The sequence below is a fragment of the Amphiprion ocellaris genome, chromosome 13, assembly GCF_022539595.1.
Source record: "Amphiprion ocellaris isolate individual 3 ecotype Okinawa chromosome 13, ASM2253959v1, whole genome shotgun sequence".
Taxonomy (NCBI): Eukaryota; Metazoa; Chordata; class Actinopteri; family Pomacentridae; genus Amphiprion; species Amphiprion ocellaris.
In genome coordinates, this window is record NC_072778.1 from 8,518,862 (window position 1) to 8,539,168 (window position 20,307).

A 20,307-nucleotide genomic window follows, 5' to 3' on the forward strand; every position below is an offset into this window, starting at 1 on the left:
CTGAATGTGGTTATTTGCATGACAAGCAGAACTATTCCAACATAAAGAAACATTCTTCAATAAAGGATATTAACCCAGCTGACAGAAATCAATATGATCTTTTAGTTTGTGGCATCTTTGTTACTTCAACAAATCTCTTCTGACAGCTGCATTTTGTCTTTGTCTGTGTAGTTTTCACCCCTGGAAGTTAAGTCTGATGTTTCTCACACGCATATCTCAGGGAAGTTTTCAGTCAGATTAAAGTGACTAAAGGCTGACAGTCTGACACAGCCGTGTGGTTTCTGGTGAAGGATCAGACCTATCCTTGCTATAAACAACACAAGCTGGCAATGAAAGGATCCGTACGCAGAACAGAGCAATTTCCTCCGTCTGCGTTCCCAGCAGTCCTCTTTGTCTTACACATATCGGCTTTGTAGTTGTGAAACTTGTATTTGTCAGTCAAAGGCTGAGTGAAGGGAATATGCTTCACTGAATTAATAGTGTTTCCTGATAATACTCATGCATTATGGATGCGGCTTTACACAAAAGAAAAGAAAAAAACAAAGGGGCAGATCAGTAAAAAATAATAAATTGGATAGTCACTAAGAAATGGCAAAATATGCTAATTTAGAAATTAAAGGAGGGGTATTCAAACAATATGCAATCAATGGAAAACTCACAGTTTCTGTAGACTCTGGTACTTAAAGAACGTGCTCGCTCTCAGTTTCTGAAGTCGGTTCTTTTGTAACGACCTGACAAAAAACAGGGAGAGGCTCAAAGTCAGAATCTACAATTTACACTTACAGTTTTAAACACGGCGAACAATGGTCAACAGCTGACCAGTTCATCGATTCACAACGTTATTGAGAGGGCTTTGAGGCCTGAATTTTGAAAGTTCTATATTAAAGTTGCCTCCAGTTGTACATTTAATCCCTCAAAACTCATCTCTGTCACGTAGAAATGACACTGACTGCTAATGTCACTCATGATATGTCTTCTTGCATATGAAAACATCATACAGGAACCCAGATAGCTCAACAGGTTGAGTGTGCAGCCCATGAACAAGGATTATAGTAAGATTTTCCCCTTTTTGCCAGTAATGAAAATTAAAAAAACAAACAAACTTGGTAGGCAGATACACCATATTTCATGTCTTTTAAATTATTACATGAAAATAAAAAAAACAAAGCAACGCACTAAAGCGAAATGTCCACAAAACACTGAGCTTTAGAATCTTTATTTCTATTTCTTTCTAATGAGAAGAGAAGGAACCATCTGTTAAAAAAAAAAAAAAACAACAAAAAAAAACAGGTGTTGTTTATCGGAGCATCTTTTTATTCATTTCTGGTTGAAAATCTCTGAAGTTTTCAGGAATGGCCTGGTGTCATCACTGTTGCTACTTTTCAAGCAACCAATCATATGGGTTGGATTCGACACCCTGGTAACCAAGAAAGTGGAAGAGAAGCTCGCTCTGGCAGTTTCTGTCTATCTTGAGCTGTATGATGTGTCAGACAGAAGTAATCACAATGAGCGATGAATCTAGTCAGCCATACAATGGCGGTTTAGACTGGTGATATATGGTCAAGACAATGTTGTCATAGGAACAAAAGCAGCACGCTCCCCGGCGCCTTACCACCACTTTTCTCTTCTGCCAGAGGAAAACTCTATATAGACACAAGTCTTATGGCAGCAACCAGAAAATTTAATCTGTAAACATGGCAGTTACAGTTCAGTGTTCTTTAAAATTCTGTTCTACCAAGAGACCCTGAAGTGACCAGCTGATTTATGTGTTGATTCCAAAGCTTTTAACGGATTAAAGGATGATTAAAGGCTTGTTTTCTCATACACTCTTAGGTCAAGCTTCTGGAGATGGTCAGCATTTGGACTTTTGGGAGATTTTCGTACTGTTGACTCAGTTTCTTTAGTTTCATCCTGTCCACTGATAAAAAAAAAAAAAACAATCCCATAGGTTACTTGTGCAAGCAGTTTTTTGGACCCCTTGTTGTATTTTTAAAAAGGCCTCTAGTGGCTGTAGTAATTATGCTTCAAGATGGTAAGAAGTGGCGCAGTGCTGTTATAGAGTCACAAAATCTGGGTAAAAGATGAGGTTGAGGTGGATGGATGGGTCAAAAAAATGACATTTACCATGGATGCTATTCGTTTACCATTTTAAATCAACTGTTGGTGTTTCTTTTTTAACATGACTACACTATGACTTAACATGCTTATTGCCAAGGTCTTCTGTTTGTTTCATTTTTAACTAAGACCCACTTGTTCACCCTGGCCTTTGGCTGAGCAGAGTCACCACTAATGGATCTTTATCCATTTTATTTTACCGTTTTATTGATTTGCTTTTATTGTTTTCTTTTTGTTGATGATTTGTTTTCCTGTAAAGCACTTTGGTTAGCCATAGGCCTTTTCAAATGTGCCATATAAATAAATCTGACACTGACATTGACTTAGGTATTGATGGAGACCTCCTGGGGATTGCTCTAGCTGTAAAATGTTGAGAAGAATGAAGGGTTATTTTGTACTCACATCATGGTGACATTTGTTGCCACCACTGGGATATCTTGAAACTCAGCACCGTCACAGTCCAGCTCCAGGTCTAGGCACTGGCAGAGATCAGGAAAAACACCAAGCACTGGAGAGTTGGAGGAGACGGGGGAGAGATATCAGGGGATCAATCAAATAGTCCTCCTGCAGAAGGTCAAGAGTTACATTTTTTTATGGAGGAACGGTAACTTAGCCCAAAGCCCTGGGAATAAAGCTAAAGAGAGAAAAAAAATGGATTTATGAAGAGTGACATATAGGACAAACACAGGGTGACAATATTTAAGAACAGATTTAATGAATATCCATGAGTTAAGCCAGCTTTGTTTATCTTTGATTAAATTACAGTTTGGATTTGGAGGACGTGATTAAATGAAGCAAATGACGTTTAATCAGGCCCTCCTGGCTCCAGTGAAAGCAAATTACAATTCTACAAAAAACAATGTGTAAAATATTACCAAAAGCCGGTTCAAGGTGGCTTGATGTGCTAATTATTACCAGAAACAACAGCATGCCTAGTATTTGTAGTATTCGTAGTAGTAGTCTATGTGTATGTGTGAGTTGTCATGGCTAAGTGTGGGTCTGGAGACAGCTACTAGTGGGATATTCAACAAAGGTGGTTTTAGGTACATGAGATGGTGCTTATATCTGTCATAATGTCTGAGCTGTATCCATGCAAGACACAGTCACAAAGTTTGTGTGCAGTTGAGATCCAGATTGTAAACTGAGTTCAAGAAGGATGAATACTGACTACTCATGTATCCCATAAAATGCGTTCTCCACTCTTTAAACCCTTTTTGTGTAGCTTTGGCTGGATGCTTTGGGTCATGTTTTTTGCTGGAAAAAAGTCGCGAATCTCTTGCAGACTGCATCAGGTTGTCCTCCAGGATTTTTCTATACACTGCCATCTTCATTTAACCCCTTACTGTTGTGACTCAGTCTGCTTGCAAAGGGCCAATGATGATCAGGCAGCTTTGCCACACACACATAGTCAAAAATCAAATGTGGATCAAAAGTTGGAGTCTTCAAATAGTTTTCAAGAAAGAGTCCTCAAGCAGTCTTCAGAGTCTGATGCGAATAATGTTTATTCAATACAGAGGCTGTAAGAACAAACATGAGCAAAATCTCTTTCTTGCACAGTCACTCAACGGGCTGCTTTTGGTAGACTTGTGTTCCACATTCCCTCCATTTCTCTCCACAGAAACATGAGGCTACTGCTGAAATACACTTTAAAAAAGCTGAACTATTTGTAACCTAGTTAACGCTGAATTCAACACTTTTCAAAACCCAATATTTGCAGATGAGTCACGCCATAAAATCTGTTAAAAATGTGGACATGTTGGCGTCCAGATAGCTCAGCTGGCTGAGAAGGCGACCTATAAACAAGGGCTGTAGTCCTGACCCAACGGTCACGGGTTCCCATCCAGCCCATGGCCATTTACTGCATGTCATTCCCCCACATTTCCTGTCTTTCTCTCCACTGTCCTATATAATAAAGGTAAACAAAAAAAATGTGGACATGTGTGCCCACTTTAAGAAATGTATTTCAAGCTGTCTGAACTGAGTTGGGCCACAAATTTTGATTTGTATTAAAAAACCCAGAAATGGGTAAATGTTAAGGGCCAGCTACTCTCTAATATTGAATAAAAGGTTGTTTTAAAAAATAGCGCACCAAATTTCCAAACAGACTCAAGCTTTATGGCTCTACAAATGCTTGAGCAACGATATTTTCACCCCACATGCGAGTGGATTGATTTTAGCAGCACCGAATGCGGATGGAAGGTATTCGAAATCACCAACATGTTTGTTATGTTAGACCCTAACATAATATCACAATTAAACAAAGCCGAATGTATGAACATGGATATATTAACACATATTTTTCCCAGTTATTCAGTCCCACTGTTCACAGGATCTATACAGCTGACTTCCTGGACATTAATATTAAGCACTGACAATCATGCTTGAAGTCTTCTCTGCCAGTATTTGGTACAATGTCCGGCGGGATTAATTAAGTTTTACCTTATCTTATCTGCATTTTTGACATTAGAAATTTACATCATAGTGAGTAATTTGAAAGGACATTAAAGATATCTGAAGATACATATATTATTCATGTATTAATTTTCTAATAACATTTATTATTAGTAGTCATGCAATCACAATTTGAGTGCACATAGAACTTTGATCCTCTTTTTTCGGAGTCTACTTTTTGGAAATACAGAGGCCGGTGTATTTTTTATTGTACACATTCAAAAGTTGGTAAGCATTCTTAGTGAGCACAGTGTGGATGGAAGCTTTCAAACCACGGTCACGTCAGTGGGAGAGTGAAAAGTAGAGCTGAAAAAGCCGCATACACCTCACTGCGGAGAACGTCTCACAAATTTGCACAGCTGAAGTTCAAATCCTGACAATTTCATTTCCTCTTGTTATGATTTAATGCTTCCGGCTGTTTAACTCAGTGCAGATGGCATATTAAAAAGAACAGCGATGTGACCAATTAAATCTGAAGCAGACTGATGAATAATTAATTGAAGTCATGCAAAGAAGGTTTGTTTCCATGCAAAAAAAACAAAACACTGCAGGAGGTGAATACTTGACAATGCATTGTTTCTGTTGTGAGGTGTAGAATTGTTAATTGAATCCATCTATGTTCAGAAATGAAAATAGGTTCTTTGTTTCTTTGAACTTGCTTGTGTGAAGGATATGTCGGTATAGCACAGCAGGTGTGTGATTGACTCATTTTTGTTGCTCATGTTCTTTTACATTTTTACATTACTGAAGATACTTCACAAAGCACTCGGACGCAATGACTTCCGAGTCTCAAGGTATAACTTAAAAAAATGCTTTTAAAACATTACAAGGATTTTCTTCTTTTATCTTGGTGATACAGCTGCTGCTCTTAACATCTGACAGACTGATCGAGTTGCAACAGAAAAAACAACAACATTAGTTTGGCTTTAATGTGTGAATCTGAAGCAGAAATTTCAGCTTCATCTCCTCTCGTAGTAACAAATGGCCTTCTAACTACATTTACACTTTGGTGAAAACGGGTTACATGTGTAGGCGCTGAAGTTAAGGCATAGCTAACATGTCCTTCCACATAAATGTAACTAAACACCACGACTACAATAGCAGAGATACATCAAGACCTTGTAAGACATCTCACAAAGGCATCTCCGCTGAAAACCTTCCGCTCATCCTCTCTGCTACTGTTTGTCCCCATAAAACGCATAACTATAGCAATGACCTACCGAGTCTGTCACAAAGTGAAGAGGTCATGGCTGAGCCCCTCCTTCAGCTGTTTTCACTCTGCTACACATCTGTACCTCAGCTCATGTCTGCACTGCTGCCTTCCGGTGTTCTATCCCTTGGCTCGTGTCCTGCTTATCTTCTGGGTCTTTCCTGTTCTGGATTCTGCCCATCTACTGTTGTGCAATCTTGGATTCAACGTTTTTAAAGTAATGTTTAATTACTGCTTTAACCTTCTTTGCCTGTGTGTCACGCACTGAGGTCCTCAAACTGAACTCTGACAAGAAGGTGAACCCAGTTCATGTGGGGAACATCATGAAAACCTGACACTGACATCTGGTGATGAACTTTAAATCAAAGGGAGCACTATGTCAGCCTCTTACAGGATTGCTGTTAACCTCACGCATCGAACATAAATGTGGCTCTACCCTTTACAACTGTAACGTCAGTCTGTTTTGAACTGAATGTGTCTGAAAGGTTCTGTTACTGAATCAAACAACCTCAAAGAGGTAAACATTGCAAAATTCCTAATGGCAGCAACTGTCCTTAAAGTCCCTCTCTCGGCACCAATTAAAGGCCAAACAAACTCATTTCTGTGTCAGAGCTACATGTTTTAGAGTTTTTATCCCCATTAAAATAATCCTTTCCTACCTCAAAATGGATTAAATGTAACTCTGCACCGCTGCTTCCACTAGAATGTGCAAGAATTGCCTTTTTAATTGTTGGGTCAACATAAAATGATTACCTGTGGCACTTTGATAAACAGTCTAAAGTTATTCAATTCACAGTAAACCTTTTCCCTCCTGGTATTCATTAAAAAATAAGTCAACAAAAATGATCAAAAATGATCAACCTAGACTGAAATAAAAACATTTTTCAGCACTATTTTTTTAGATTTACAACCCATTGATTAGTCACAAAGGTAGGATAACAGTAAATACACATACAGTGTTTTCCTTTTGCTTTCCCAAACGACCAAAGTAACAAATAAGACAATCATCCAGCGCTAAATAGACACCTGACGACAACATAACACGTGGCTGTTTGTTATTCATAGTGGAAATACAGCAGCACTTATGTCCACAAGTTTGTCATGGTGAAGCTTTTCACTGCTTTCAGTGTCTTCAGAGGGATTAAAGGCAACACAATCCTCCGAACTTGCCTCCAAACAACTTTGATATGCTAAAGTTATTTAGTAACCAAAAAAAAAAAGGTTGTATGAGCAGCATTACAAAAAATATCAGACAAAGTACTCACAGCATATTTTTGACTTGGTCCTCGCATTGTGACTTGGCATTCCAAAATATTTGTCAAAAAGATGCGGCCATCCATTATTATCCCCTGAAAAAGAAAATAAGAAAAAGATTATAATACATCGATTGCCCTTAAACAGAAAATGTCATTTCATGTTGTTGAAATGATTCAATCCGACATAAACTAAGACAGACAGATCTTTTCTCTCCTTGTTCTTTTGTGATACATATAGGCGAAAACATTGCCATTCCTGTTGCAACAGGCATTCAATAGACATAAAGACAAAGTCCTTGAACAGAAAGCCAGCACTGATTAGTGTTCCACATTATTCTAGCATTGTATAGAATATGCTTTTGTCGGGAATAAAGCCTGCAATTTAGTTTCATTTCAATATATGAAAATCAAAAATGCATTAAAGTAAGAAAAGAATAGAGATGTCTTTGTCCCCCAAATGTAATGAGTTCATCTTTGCACTTCGCTAGATTGTTTCTTGCATAACCTCAGCTGTATCAATCCAACCCCCCTTAGCAGCTTTTCTTAGCAGCTGTAAAATTACTGATTAGATGTACCTGCCAAAGAAAATAACTTGACAAAGTGGAAGTGATGAGTGCTCGTTCCTCTATTTATTCTATCCTGGCATTAAACTAGAGGCTGACAATGCACTTCAGTTACTTATTGAACACTTCACTTTAGGTTTAATTTGCTATCAAAACCCACTCAGAAGCAATATGTACCAAGTCAGCTGGTACAAACCCTGAAATAATGGTAACAAGAAGCACTCAGAGAGCGCAATACTTCGTCAAGGCTGTTCATTCCCCCATATGGCATTGTCAGAAATGCAGAATTTTATTGTTATTGTTATTATTGATGATCAGAAATCACGGCACTATAGAATGTGGCCATTTAATATAGATATATCCACAAAGAAAATGACCTGAGCACAGGCGTGTGTTATGCGTGTGTACGTTATATACAGATACTGAATTGCATGACCGACATATGTGTAAACTACTCTTATAAAGGTCTGTTGATCAGTTCATCACATTTTGCAAGGCTTTGTTTTGCTAGTGTTAAAATAACCGTTCTCTCCATGCTTTTATTTTGAAGGCATATTTTTTTTAATGTTACGGGCTTTTATTTGTGGCATCATTCCCACGGCACAGGAAGTATTTGTCTAAGAAGTGGTTTCTTGACATGAGGAAGAAGCTGCCGAAAAGTCAGAAAATTTGCGTAAGGATGGAAGGAAAACTCAGAAACACCCCCACAATTTAATCAATCGTTTCTTGTATCATGTCTGACGGATAAGTCCCGATAAGTCAGCAGTAGGATCGCAATCATCAGCAGGCAGCGGATGCAGCTTTCACTTCTTGTCATGGTTATAGTGGGGTCGTGCCAACTGCAATCTCGCAATGAGAAGTCCTTAACAAATCCGTGGATCCAGACTATAAGCTGCATCACTGCCAAAATCTAATGAGGTGGTCCTCGTGTCATTTCTGACCTTCCCTGAAAGTTTCATCCAAATCTGTTGATCTGTTTTTGAGTAACGTTGCACACGGACAGACAGACAGATCGTCACATTACTCCACCACGTTCCTTGCCAGAGTAATAATGTCATCTGTATTGATCGCAGGCAGCAAATAACAGCCTCAGAGTTAATGTCAGAACTTGACAACAGAGAGAGAAAATGAAAAACGCCAAGAAAACACAAGACTGACTCCTGCAAAAAAGAAAAGAAAGGACACTGCTGATAGAGCCACTAGCCAAGGACAGGTTCGCAAGAGAAAAGTGTGCATTGACAGCCCATGCATAAAAACCTGTGCACTCGTAGTCAATAACACTTCAGCACCATCTGTGCACAAAGAGCAAAGAACAAATCCATCACTTTCCAGTGGGCCTCATATGTGTATAAGTATCAATTCAACATGAAACTCACATTTCGATGTTCTGTTTGAATGTACAGCAATAATATTCTATTTTTGCTGTATGTTTCTGGCGTTATAAAACCAGGAACCATAGCATTATGAAAAACAATAATTAACTGGTTCCCGGTTCCCGTCCCATCCCGGGATCTTTCTGCATGGAGTTTGCATGTTCTCCCTGTGCATGTGTGGGTTTTCTCAGGATACTCCAGCTTCCTCAAACAGTCCAAAAACATGCTGAGGTTAATCGGCAACTCTAAATTGTCCATAGGTGTGAATGTGAGTGTAGTGCAGCAATAGACTGGTGACCTGTCCAGGATGCCTTTGCCCTAAGTCAGCTGGGCTCGGGTCCAGCCCCCCACGACCCTAATGAGGATTAAGCGGTGTACAGATGATGGATGGATGGATAGTCTGTTGCATCCAGTTGCAACAGTATTGACAGGCTTTTTACTAAAAACATTTGTTCAGTAAAGAAGTCTCAGGACACACTTGATTCCTGACCGACACCTACAAAGATTCTTTACTCAACCAGCGCAGGATGGTCCAGATGCAGCTCAGCCACCGCTTTAACTCCTTTGATGCTTTGATGCCGTAATTTTCGAGCAAACTTCTGTAAAAGTCCTTTATCTTCGTCTGGCACACTCACTCCCCACACATCCGGATTTCAGAGAAGACTCCCCTCAAGTGTTTTTCAAACAATCTATTTGCTTTCCTAAAACCATGCTACTTTCTCAAACTTGAAAGTTCAGTCAGAAATTAATCCTTCAGTCACTGTGCTGTTCCTGATTCTCAGGCAACCCTTGGTTCATCTTTACGTAAGAGCCATTTCAGAAATCCAAAGCCCATGCCATTGACAGAATCATTCATCTTGGTACAAATGAATGTGCGACCAACATAAAGGAGCTATTTTGATGTGTCTTCTTTTTGAAAAATCACTTACGTTACTGACAATACGTACACCATCACAGCACTAATCACACTTGGAGAATTTACTCTCTGAATGAACAACTTTGTAAAGATATGTATTATGGTAACTTATTATTCTCCTCTCACTCAATCCCTGTGATTATTATACTGTGTCTGTCAGAAATGTATAAAACATTCATTTATAGTGCTCATAATGACCTGACAAACCAGCCCAACAATCACCTGAATGTAAACACAGTATGACAGTATTGATTTGAAGGTACAGACCATAATCAAAGCCACATCCAGCATCGTTGGTTTAAAATAAAGTAGATGTGGTGCAGCCGGAATACAGATCAGCTGTGTGGCCTTGGAAAGGACATTGCTATCCACAAGATTCTTTATTATGGCACATAACACAAGCGATAGGGAGTGAAATATTAGTCACTAAGTGGGAAATAAAATAGAGGAAAATAGAAACAAGACCATAGCCAGATAAAACAAAAGAACAGAATAAGAAAATAATAACAAACAGTAGCAGTCGAATAAAAAACAGAGAGTTCTAAATCAGTATGATCCTTTATTCTGCATAAGGAAGCACGAAGCGGATATATAGGACAATATAGGACAATATTTGGATATGAATTATCTAAAAGAAGTAGCTGTATATTTGCATTTTACTGTTGAGAGCACACTCCTTTCAGATTATTAACGCTTACTATCAGGATTGTGCTGGGCTTACCGGAATTGGACTTTAATTTAACCAATGCTTTATTATTTATGTCATCTCAGTTTTCCTCTCCAACACCACACTTCTCAGCAATAAATAAGTCTGTTTATATTTTCAGTTTACTGCCCCCAGTACAGTCCCCAGAGGAGGATGAAATTTACAGTTTAGAAGCTTCTTTCTTTGATATACCTCTGACTGATGCGCTTCACTGTTTTTTGCACTTTGGAAAAGGTCTGCATTCAATTTCACTCTGCATGTACAATGAAAAACAAAGACATTCTATGCTATTCTAGTCTTTGTGGGAATGTTAGCATGCCGATGGCAGCAATAAGTTCATGCTGTGGAGGCTTTGTTTAGACTGCAGGCAAATCCAGTTTGTTCCTCAGATCATATCTGTAGGGTCTGCACTGTTATTTCAAGTGATCATTTGCTGGGCTGCAGTCTGTACAAAACCCTATTGGACCTTCAAAAAGATGCTGGTCCATCAGGCAGGATGTATAAAAAAATTACCAGACGTGAGGAACTGAGAAGAAAAGAAGAAGGAAAGAATCATCACATTTTTAAGTTCCCAACAATCCTTGACCTACTCATCAGTAATGTACCATTCAGTAAAGGAAATCAGCTTTAATATTAATAAAGCTATATGATATTTAATCAAAACCCCTTTATTCTACATGCCTTTATTTATTTATTCTTTTACATTCCGTCAAAAAATTGCAAAATACTGAGCTCCTTGTCACAGTCAGAATAAACACTAATGACTCAACAGTCACAATACAAAAAAAAATCAGCTGAACTAGGATGAACTACAGGATTTGTTTACAAAGAGCAAATAAGAGGCAGGAATGGAAACAAAAATTGTAAGGAGTAAAATATCGACAGCATGTAAAGCACCCATGTCTTCCAGTATTGGTTACACATGTGGGCACTTGGAAAAACATTGTGCTTGTTGATTTTAGAAAAAAGCAATTTTTTTTTTTTTTTTTAAATAATTTGTAACATTACAGTAATGTTAAATTTCACAGAACACATCTTGGAGTTCTCTCTTCTAGCCATGGTTGTGCTGTTTCCATAAAATACAGAACTTTATATTGCAGCAAACAATAAGCCCACAGTGAGTGAAAATGTAACAGGGGAAAAAAAAATATACACATTTAAAAGACTGCGACAACATTGTTGCTTTGTAAAATCCCTCTTAGCTGTTATTTCACCTACTTCAAACATTAAATCCGTCAGATCGTACTTCAGTCTTTGAACGTTTTCATGCTCAGTTACACCAGATTCATGTGAATAATATATAGCAGTCCTAAACGGTTTCCTGGGGTTTGGGATCAAAGTCACAGCACAAAGAGGGCTGGGGCAGTGGAATCTTAGCCGACCTCACCATTTACATTTCAATGTAGCATCATACAATTCAGTATGTGGTAGTACGTCAAAGGAGGTAGCCGGTCTTGCATACATTTACTGTAGTTTCACCCTGAAACTCACGTGTCTATCCACGATGACTATAGCGGCTACGATAAAAGAACAGAACTCTCGGCAATAATGGTTAAGCTTCCTACAAATCTGAGTGTGTTTGAATCGAAATATTGCACAAAATGCACCATATTCAGTGCAGATAAACCCGGTTCAAAAATGGTTTCGACAGTGTCTCCACGCTTAAACCTGTCATTGTTATGGTTCAAGGTAATGCTAATGTGTTGTGATGCATGTAGTTACAGTCTGCAACTGCCAAGCTGAGACAGAATTTTGTTTGTATTATGAAATCTTTGCACAGATGACGAAACCCGATGGTGGCAGGCAACTGTGGTTTTCACGCTTATCTTCTACCCTTCAACCATTGGCACGTGAATGTGAAGCAACAAACGTACCAAACGGTTAAATGGAAATGGAAAAAAGTTAAATGCTATTCCTAAAAGTGCTAATTAAAATCACTCCACTTTCACATGAAGGTGCTGAAGTTCGTCTGTCTGAGAAAACAGCACCGTATGAGGTCTAATTATGTAAATATACTGCAAGAAAACAGTGTATCTGCTCACTTATGCACACATACACACAACAATATGGCTCATCTTTGCAAAGAAAATCTTAGGTTGACCTCTGAGGCAGTTCAAAAACACCGACAGAGCACGGATTTAATTATGAGCTGATAGCGGGATCAAATGGGTGGCCTTCTGGATTCTCATCTCCTCATCTGATTTTCACCTGCTATTACCAGCTGATCCTTTTGACATTAGTCTATGAGAGGAGTGGGACCATTCCGCATATTACTTTTGATTGCAGCTACAATTTACCTGCAACATCTCTACTTCAAGTCTAGATAGTGACCTTTTGCACACCACATCCCTCCTTTAACATTAAAAGATAGAAAGCCTGTGATATACAGAATATACTTTGGTCTGCACAAAACCCAAAACATACTGCTTTTTTTATTTTCTGACATTTTATGAGGTAAAGTATGAGCTAACTGAAAAAAAAATCCAACTGTGTAGGGGTTCCAAGTGCAGATTGTGCACTGAAGGGAAAAAAAGCACAAGTTCAACCTAATTGGCTACAGGAAACTACATACCAGGGCAAATACAGTTTTGATTGATGTCATGCTACTCTTTTTGCTTCACTAATGGGTTGATTTTCATATAGCTGTTGTGGCTAATTGGACTCAGCTAATTCCACATGATGGAAAATGTCTTTGAAGCACCTTTCCCCTTTAATGAATAGTTTCCTTTGATCATGAGATGACATGACAGCTCTCTGGACCTGGTATCTATGTTCATATTGACCCATGTTGCCAATCATCGCTTTTAATTTATAGCATCTGTCCTGATTATGTTGCAGCATTAATGAAAATCAAGATGCAAACTGCTATGATTAATGAAACTCACAAGTTAATGTACGACTCCGGAGGATGACACATCAACAAATTGCATGCTTCTTCATTTTAAAAATGCAGAAATTTCTATTAGTTTTGCTGCAAGTGAGGCAGTGATCATGTGTTATCATTTTCTACAATTTGCCATATGTTGCAATCCGATGTGGCACATTCACAACCAATGGCAACTGAATATAGAGATCAAACACTAACACAAAGATTCAAAAGGAAAATTCAAACACAGGAATATTTTCACAGTGTTACATTTTCAACATGACAGTAAATATTCATACAGTTTGACGTAACTGGTGCAAAACAGTATTTTGCATGAATAAATCAAATGCTAAAGCAGAATGGAATTCCAAAGGAAAACCAACTGTGCAATTTTAGGACAGCCTGACAATATAAAACCCAATAAATGGATTTTTAGAGAAAATATACACAAACACACAAATCCCATGTAAGATGCTGGATTCTAAAAACTAATTATTTCATATTGTGACTAAAAAACATGTGTTCAACTTACATTTTTCCAGCCAGATGCCTATTTTCAAAAAAAAAAAACCCAAAAAAACACTACTTCCCCTAACATCGTAATCGGGATATTTTTCCCATTTGAACAACAGACGTCATTATTTAAATTCCACTTCCAATTTCTCAGTAGTTGCACTTGCATACTGAAAACTGGACGCACATTACACGTCTGATGAGTCAGTAATCGAAGTTCAAGAAAAAATTCCCTCCTGGTGCCTTTTCTGAGATGCTCTCCTCTCCAGTTATTGTGTTTTGACTCTTCTGGCCTGTTTCTGTCAAATCTTGAAGGATTTTTAAAAGTGTAACAAGGCTCCAGTGTCCATGAAGAAGGAGTAAATCAGCACAGAAGACATCAGCTGTTCATCCTCAGTGGAACCATTGACACCTTAATGTCACTTAAAAGTCACTGAGCTTAACTGAGACGTCAAAGCTCCCATGAAATCATATTACGACTTCCCTAATGTGTTTCCTGCAGTACAGCGTAGTAAGATCAATCTGTATAAGTGTTAAAAAAAAAAAAAACTTTTACACTCAGAGAGAAAGGCATTTTGTCATTTTCTACTCCACGTCAGGGACACCTTCAGAAATTTTTCAACGGGGTGGCAGGATGAGGTCACAGAAAGTCTTAGGACAGAACATAAATACCACAAGCCATAACTGAATTTAAAGAATTTTATTAGGCTGTTGTATGCTGTATGGAGATTATATGAAAACTAGATCCATATGAAAGTTAAGAAATTCTAATTCGTACTGACTTGCACAGCTGGGAGGCTAGAACTAAGTGTGGAAGGCTTTAAGTAAATGTCTTCATACAGTGCCCATCCAAAAAAAGTTGCGCACACTGATACTTAATTGGACCGCCTTCAGCTCTGAGAACAAACATTCGCCGTGGCATCATTTCGATAAGCTTCTGTAATGTCACAGCATTTATTTCTGTCCAGAGCAGCATTAATTTTCCACCAAGATCTTGTATTGATGATGGGAGTGTCAGACCGATGCGCAAAGTCTTCTCCAGAACATCCCAAATATTCAAAAACTCCATTCATGGAAAGACCTGGTCGTTCAGTATATTCAGGTAGTCAGCTGACCTCATTATTTGGGAACATAATGTTGCTGAACCTGATCAACCTCAGATCTTAACCCTAACCCCCACAGGCTGGTAGACACTAGACATGATGAGTGCATCACTTCATCTGCCTCTTTTTTTTGGAGAGGCAGTGTATCTTAACAGATTTTTTTTTTTTTTACACCTCCAAGTTTATGACAAAACACAATAAAAACAGATTCTTGCCATAAGGGAACTTAGGGGGACTTTTCAAAACTGCTATGAAGTTTGCACGAGGCTGCTCAGAACAAACTGGTAAATGACAACTGACATTTGTGACCTATTCTGTAGCCCGTCAGATTCTGTGACCTGTAACACTTAAACAACTATTTTGCTTTCAGATAACATTCTGCATGTCAGGCATGCAGAAACGCCTCGCAGCAGAGGGAAATTTAAGTCTGGAGAAAGTTAATGAATGTCACTGAGCAGTGATGAAATATGTTCTGAAAGTCTCTCACCCTTTCATCCCAACTTCCAACTAATAATCGACACAAAAGGATTTGATAAGGAATTCTAAAACTGATTCACATTCAGTAAAATGCCATCTAACTACTGAGTAGAACAAAACATAACATTGTCCAAAAACCAAGAACGTTTTCAGGTCCATTTTTCTTTTTTACTCTCAGTGCCGACTGAAAAAACAGATAGAGGGAAAAGTTTGGGCCAAGAAACACTGAGGTAAAATACAAAGACGGGATTGCTTCTGGAAGTTTGGGCAATAGGTTACACTTGAGTCGAAAAAACAACCATTCATTGTTATTGCGTTTTGAAGCTCTGCAATCCACCTATACAGAAACTCATCTAGCCTCCACTCCATACACAGCATCCTTCATATTACATGCTCTCTCCAATGCAGAAGGGAATATACTGTGCAGATGTGAACTTTGCAGAAATTGAACACTGCCTGGACAATTGTGAAAAAATAAAAACAGCCTTGGATTCTAGATGGATTTTCTTTTGTGGAACGGGTTTAAGCTCAAGGGCCCTACAGCTGAATAGCTTACAGAAAGGGGGAAAACTATACAAAATATCACACAATTGAACCATGAATGTTGCTTTATATATATATATGTATATATATATATATATACACGACTGCATGAGGATGTTGAGTGCATCTTAGTGATAATAAATACTTAAAGAATATATTTTTTTATGTCAGACTGAAGTGGCCAAGGCACAAAGGTAGGCTCCTCAATTGTAGTTTGGTGCCTTAAACATGCCCTTAATGGTCACATACATGCACAAAACTGCAAACTGTGTAACTGTAATTTAACCTAAAAATGATTGGAACTTAAGAATAGGCAGAAGGTCAGCATCCTTACCAAGAAGTATTGTAAAGAATACCCCAAATAATGAATATACACCACAATACTCAGTAATCAGAACCCATAAAGGCAAATAAAGTATTTACATATACTTAAGCATAAGACTTTATATAGAAAACCTTAACACGGCCTCATGAATCTAACTCGACTCTGACACTGTCTCAATCACATTCAAACTTGCGTTTTTCTGGACTTTTGTAATCGATGTGGATTAAAAGGCGAGAGCGAAGCAGAACTCAATATATAAATCAAAGCTGTTTGCAACTTCGGTTAGTTTTAATGAGGGACCCTGCTTGACCCTGAACACTTGGTGGTTGCTGAGTCCACTCTTCAGATCACCAACAGGGCCACAAACTAATGTAGTTAGCTAATGATGAGTTCCTTTGCCTCTGATGTAATGTTGCTACTACAGGTAGTGACCGCAGCTTCAACTGCAGCAGACAAAACACACTGTTTAGTCCATTTGGTACACGTTGGTCATGTACTTTGGTTTTGGAAAGTAAAAAAATAAAGACAACAACCATAGGGAAAAATGTGGATCATTTAAAAAAAAAAGGAAAAAAAAGATTATATTCAACATTACAAAACTGTGCAAAAATTCAAAGTGAAAATGCATCTTAAAAGAGCATTTTCTCTGTTCGTGACAATTTAGACTACAACTCATCTATTGACACAGAAATATTGCACAAATATTGACCAAACTGTCAAAAAAGAACACTGTTTACTGATTTCATTGGCAACCAAGATTCTTCCCTCTCTGCACTACAGAAAATGTGAAAAAATCCAAAGTTTCACAGACCTGGTGTGCTTGGATTTTAATCTATGACTAGCCATGGTGAACTGCATTAGAAAAAAAAGCCAAAATACACTCAAAGCTTCATTGTTTCTGTGGTTCAGATTTGTTGGGTGACGGCACCACAATTATTATATCCACGCATGGTTAAGATCTCAAACTTCTTTAAATTCCCCACAGCCAGGAAGGAGTTTCTTCCAATTTTCATTTTAGAATTAGTCACTCATAGCCAATCCGTTGCAATATCATGTTTACGTCACATTATTGTGCGTCTAATTTGAGCGGAAGAAAACGACTGACGTGATTCCACGGTTTGATAAACCCCTGAAGTGATTTTTTTCCAAATATTCTTTGCTTCACTTTGAACTTTGGATTCAAAGGCAGATTAATTTCAGACTCATTATATGATCATGATGATAGCCATAAGTTGAAAAGCACAAACAGACTGACGCTCAATAAAACCAATTACTGAAAAACTAATGACGGCATTGCAGTTCAGACATCAACAGACACAGTTACACAAAAGAAGTCTGAGCAGGGAGGGGGAGGGAAACACTGTGATGGAGTCCACACGCTATTTGAAGTTAAATTCAAACAGACATAATAAAAAATAGAAAAGAAATAGACGGAAAAACAAAAATGCCTGCAGATACAGACAGAACTTAGAGAAAATATAATTTCATTTTCCTCTGATAACAACCCCCCATTCATCCATCAATCATTGTCTTAAACAAAGTACAATTATGCTGTCAGCTTCGCTGTGGACTAGTAGATCAAAATTTGTTCAATTAAAGACACTCCAGATCTATCAAAAGACAGATTTATGATTTCTAACAATAGGTCTGATCTACATTCCTGCTAACAGCAACAAATACATACAAAGTGAAGTGGTTGATCTTCAGTCCGGCTTCCCATTTTCATCGCTATGCTCTATAATTGCGCAGTTTTTAGGCCAGAACAACAGGAGCAGCAGGAGTGGGCTTGGATTGGTGACTGCAGCTATGGACGACCTGTATTACCATTTCTTATCTTAACTTCCTACTCCTAACACTTACATAATGCAGAGAAGAGCTGAGGCTCTCTCGATGGATTTAGCTCAAACAGGCAATACATCCAGCTTTAATCAGTTGAGACATGAGGTTTAATTGCTCAGAAGGCCACTGTGAGTTACAGCAGAGATTGTGACTCAGTGGAGGGCATTTGAGCAAGTCTTCTCTTCCGGTGATAGAATGGGAGCTTTGATGATGTCCATTCTTATCTGGGAGAAGCCTATATTTCACCAGGCTCTATCATATCACATGCAAATTGTTCTAACTAGCAGACATCTCGAACAAAGAGAAACAGCTGGATGAATCCGTTCTTGAAGCATATGTCATCTACTTTAATTTCCATTTCAAAATGATCCCCGCTGCTTAATGGACTTGCAATGACGCAACTACGATCAGTCATAGTCACCAAAATGAGACAGAACGTCCATGATTAGTATGGCTCTCCTTTAGCCTCCCTGAACGTGATCTAGGATTAACCTGTTATGAAGCACAGTGGTCTAGCACGTACAAAAATATAATTCATTTATGGTCCAGAACAAATGAGCAGCGGGTGTCTGCAAAGATTGACTTTAAGGACACAGCTTTTGCGCTCACGTGTAGCCTCGCTCGGAAATGTTCCCGAAATTGTCCCCGTCAGGTCAATGTTTACACTTCAGCTGCGATGCCGCTAAATTCTTCAGCACGATTTCCAGTTTGTGATACATTTGGGAGAAAAATCTGTGAAATTACTGAACCAAAAAGATTCTAACATTCAAAGACCGATTTGGAAGAATACAAGTACAAAGCCCCTTTCAGACGGGGGATCCATAACATTGCTGGCATCATTGATCTCTATTAACCCTCGCGTCTTCCTGTGGGTCAAAATTGACCCAGTTTAAAGTTTGAAAATGTGGAAAAAAAATATGTTTTCACAGTGAAACTTCTGATGCCCATATTTTCAACATTTTTGTGAAATGTTTGAACATTTTTTGGTGGAAAAAAGAAATTAAAATGTTAAAACTGCTTCTTAAGAACATTTACATAAAAATCTACCAAAATCCAGTGAAATTCGCTGGATTTTGGTTGATTTTTATGTGACTGTTCTTAAGGAAAATATTAGAAGTTTTAGTGATATACATGTAATCACTTTAGATATTTTTAGGATTTTTTTGGAAGATTTTTATAAATTTTTGAAAATATTTATGACTATTTTCTTGTCAAATTTGTTTTTTTTTTTTTTTTTTTTTTTTAAATAAAATTTTTAAGGGAAACTTTTAAAGAAGTATTGGAATGTTCTTCCTGAAGTTTTTGCAAATTTTCCAAAATTTGGGGAATTTTTTGCTGAATTTTTGGATATTTTTTTTAGACAAGGAAACAATATTGTTTGGTGCCCGTAAATGAGGACAACAGGAGGGTTAATGGCATTCTGTCATTCAGACACAAGTCACTTATATGTTGATGTTCTTCACCTCTGTATTCAGACTTAACTACAACTTTTAAACTAATTCTATGAGGGACAGTTTACCCCTCTGATGTGAAGAAACATGCACAGCATGATCTGCTGTTAGATCCTGACATATACTGAGATATGCATCCTGCTTCTATCTGATGCTGCCGGTATTTAATGCATTATTAATCTAAGCGTGTATAGCCAATTTTCAGTCACAGTTATGTTTTATTGCAGTTTGCAGCGTAATAGAAATTATGTATATATATATATATATATATATATATATATATATATATTAAAAAAAACTATATATATAACTCAACAGCCACTTTATTGGGTACACCTGTTCAATTGCTTGTTAACACAAATAGGTAATCAACCAATCACATGGCCGCAACTCAATGCATTTATTCATGTAGACGTGATCAAGACAACTTGCTGAAGTTCAAACCGAGCATCAGAACGGGGAAGAAAGAGGATTTAAGTGACTTTGAATGTAGCATGGTTGTTGGTGCCAGACGGGCTGGACTGAGTATTTCAGAAACTGCTGATCTACTGGGATTTTCACACACAACCATCTCGAGGGTTTAGAAAACCCATCCATCCA

At 38.0% G+C, this 20,307-nt stretch overlaps 1 protein-coding gene across 2 annotated transcripts in view; it reads right to left on the reverse strand.

Moving 5' to 3' along the window:
• rxfp1 (relaxin family peptide receptor 1) overlaps positions 1–20,307 on the reverse strand; it is a 74,593-nt gene that overhangs the window by 23,161 nt on the left and 31,125 nt on the right. For both annotated transcript variants that reach the window (XM_023279884.3, XM_055016846.1), the window contains exons 3-5: positions 7,042–7,125; positions 2,518–2,623; positions 660–731 (exon numbers count right to left, since the gene is read on the reverse strand). In XM_023279884.3, coding sequence (XP_023135652.1) covers positions 660–731; positions 2,518–2,623; positions 7,042–7,125 — 262 coding nt within the window. The remainder of the gene's footprint in view (positions 1–659; positions 732–2,517; positions 2,624–7,041; positions 7,126–20,307) is intronic.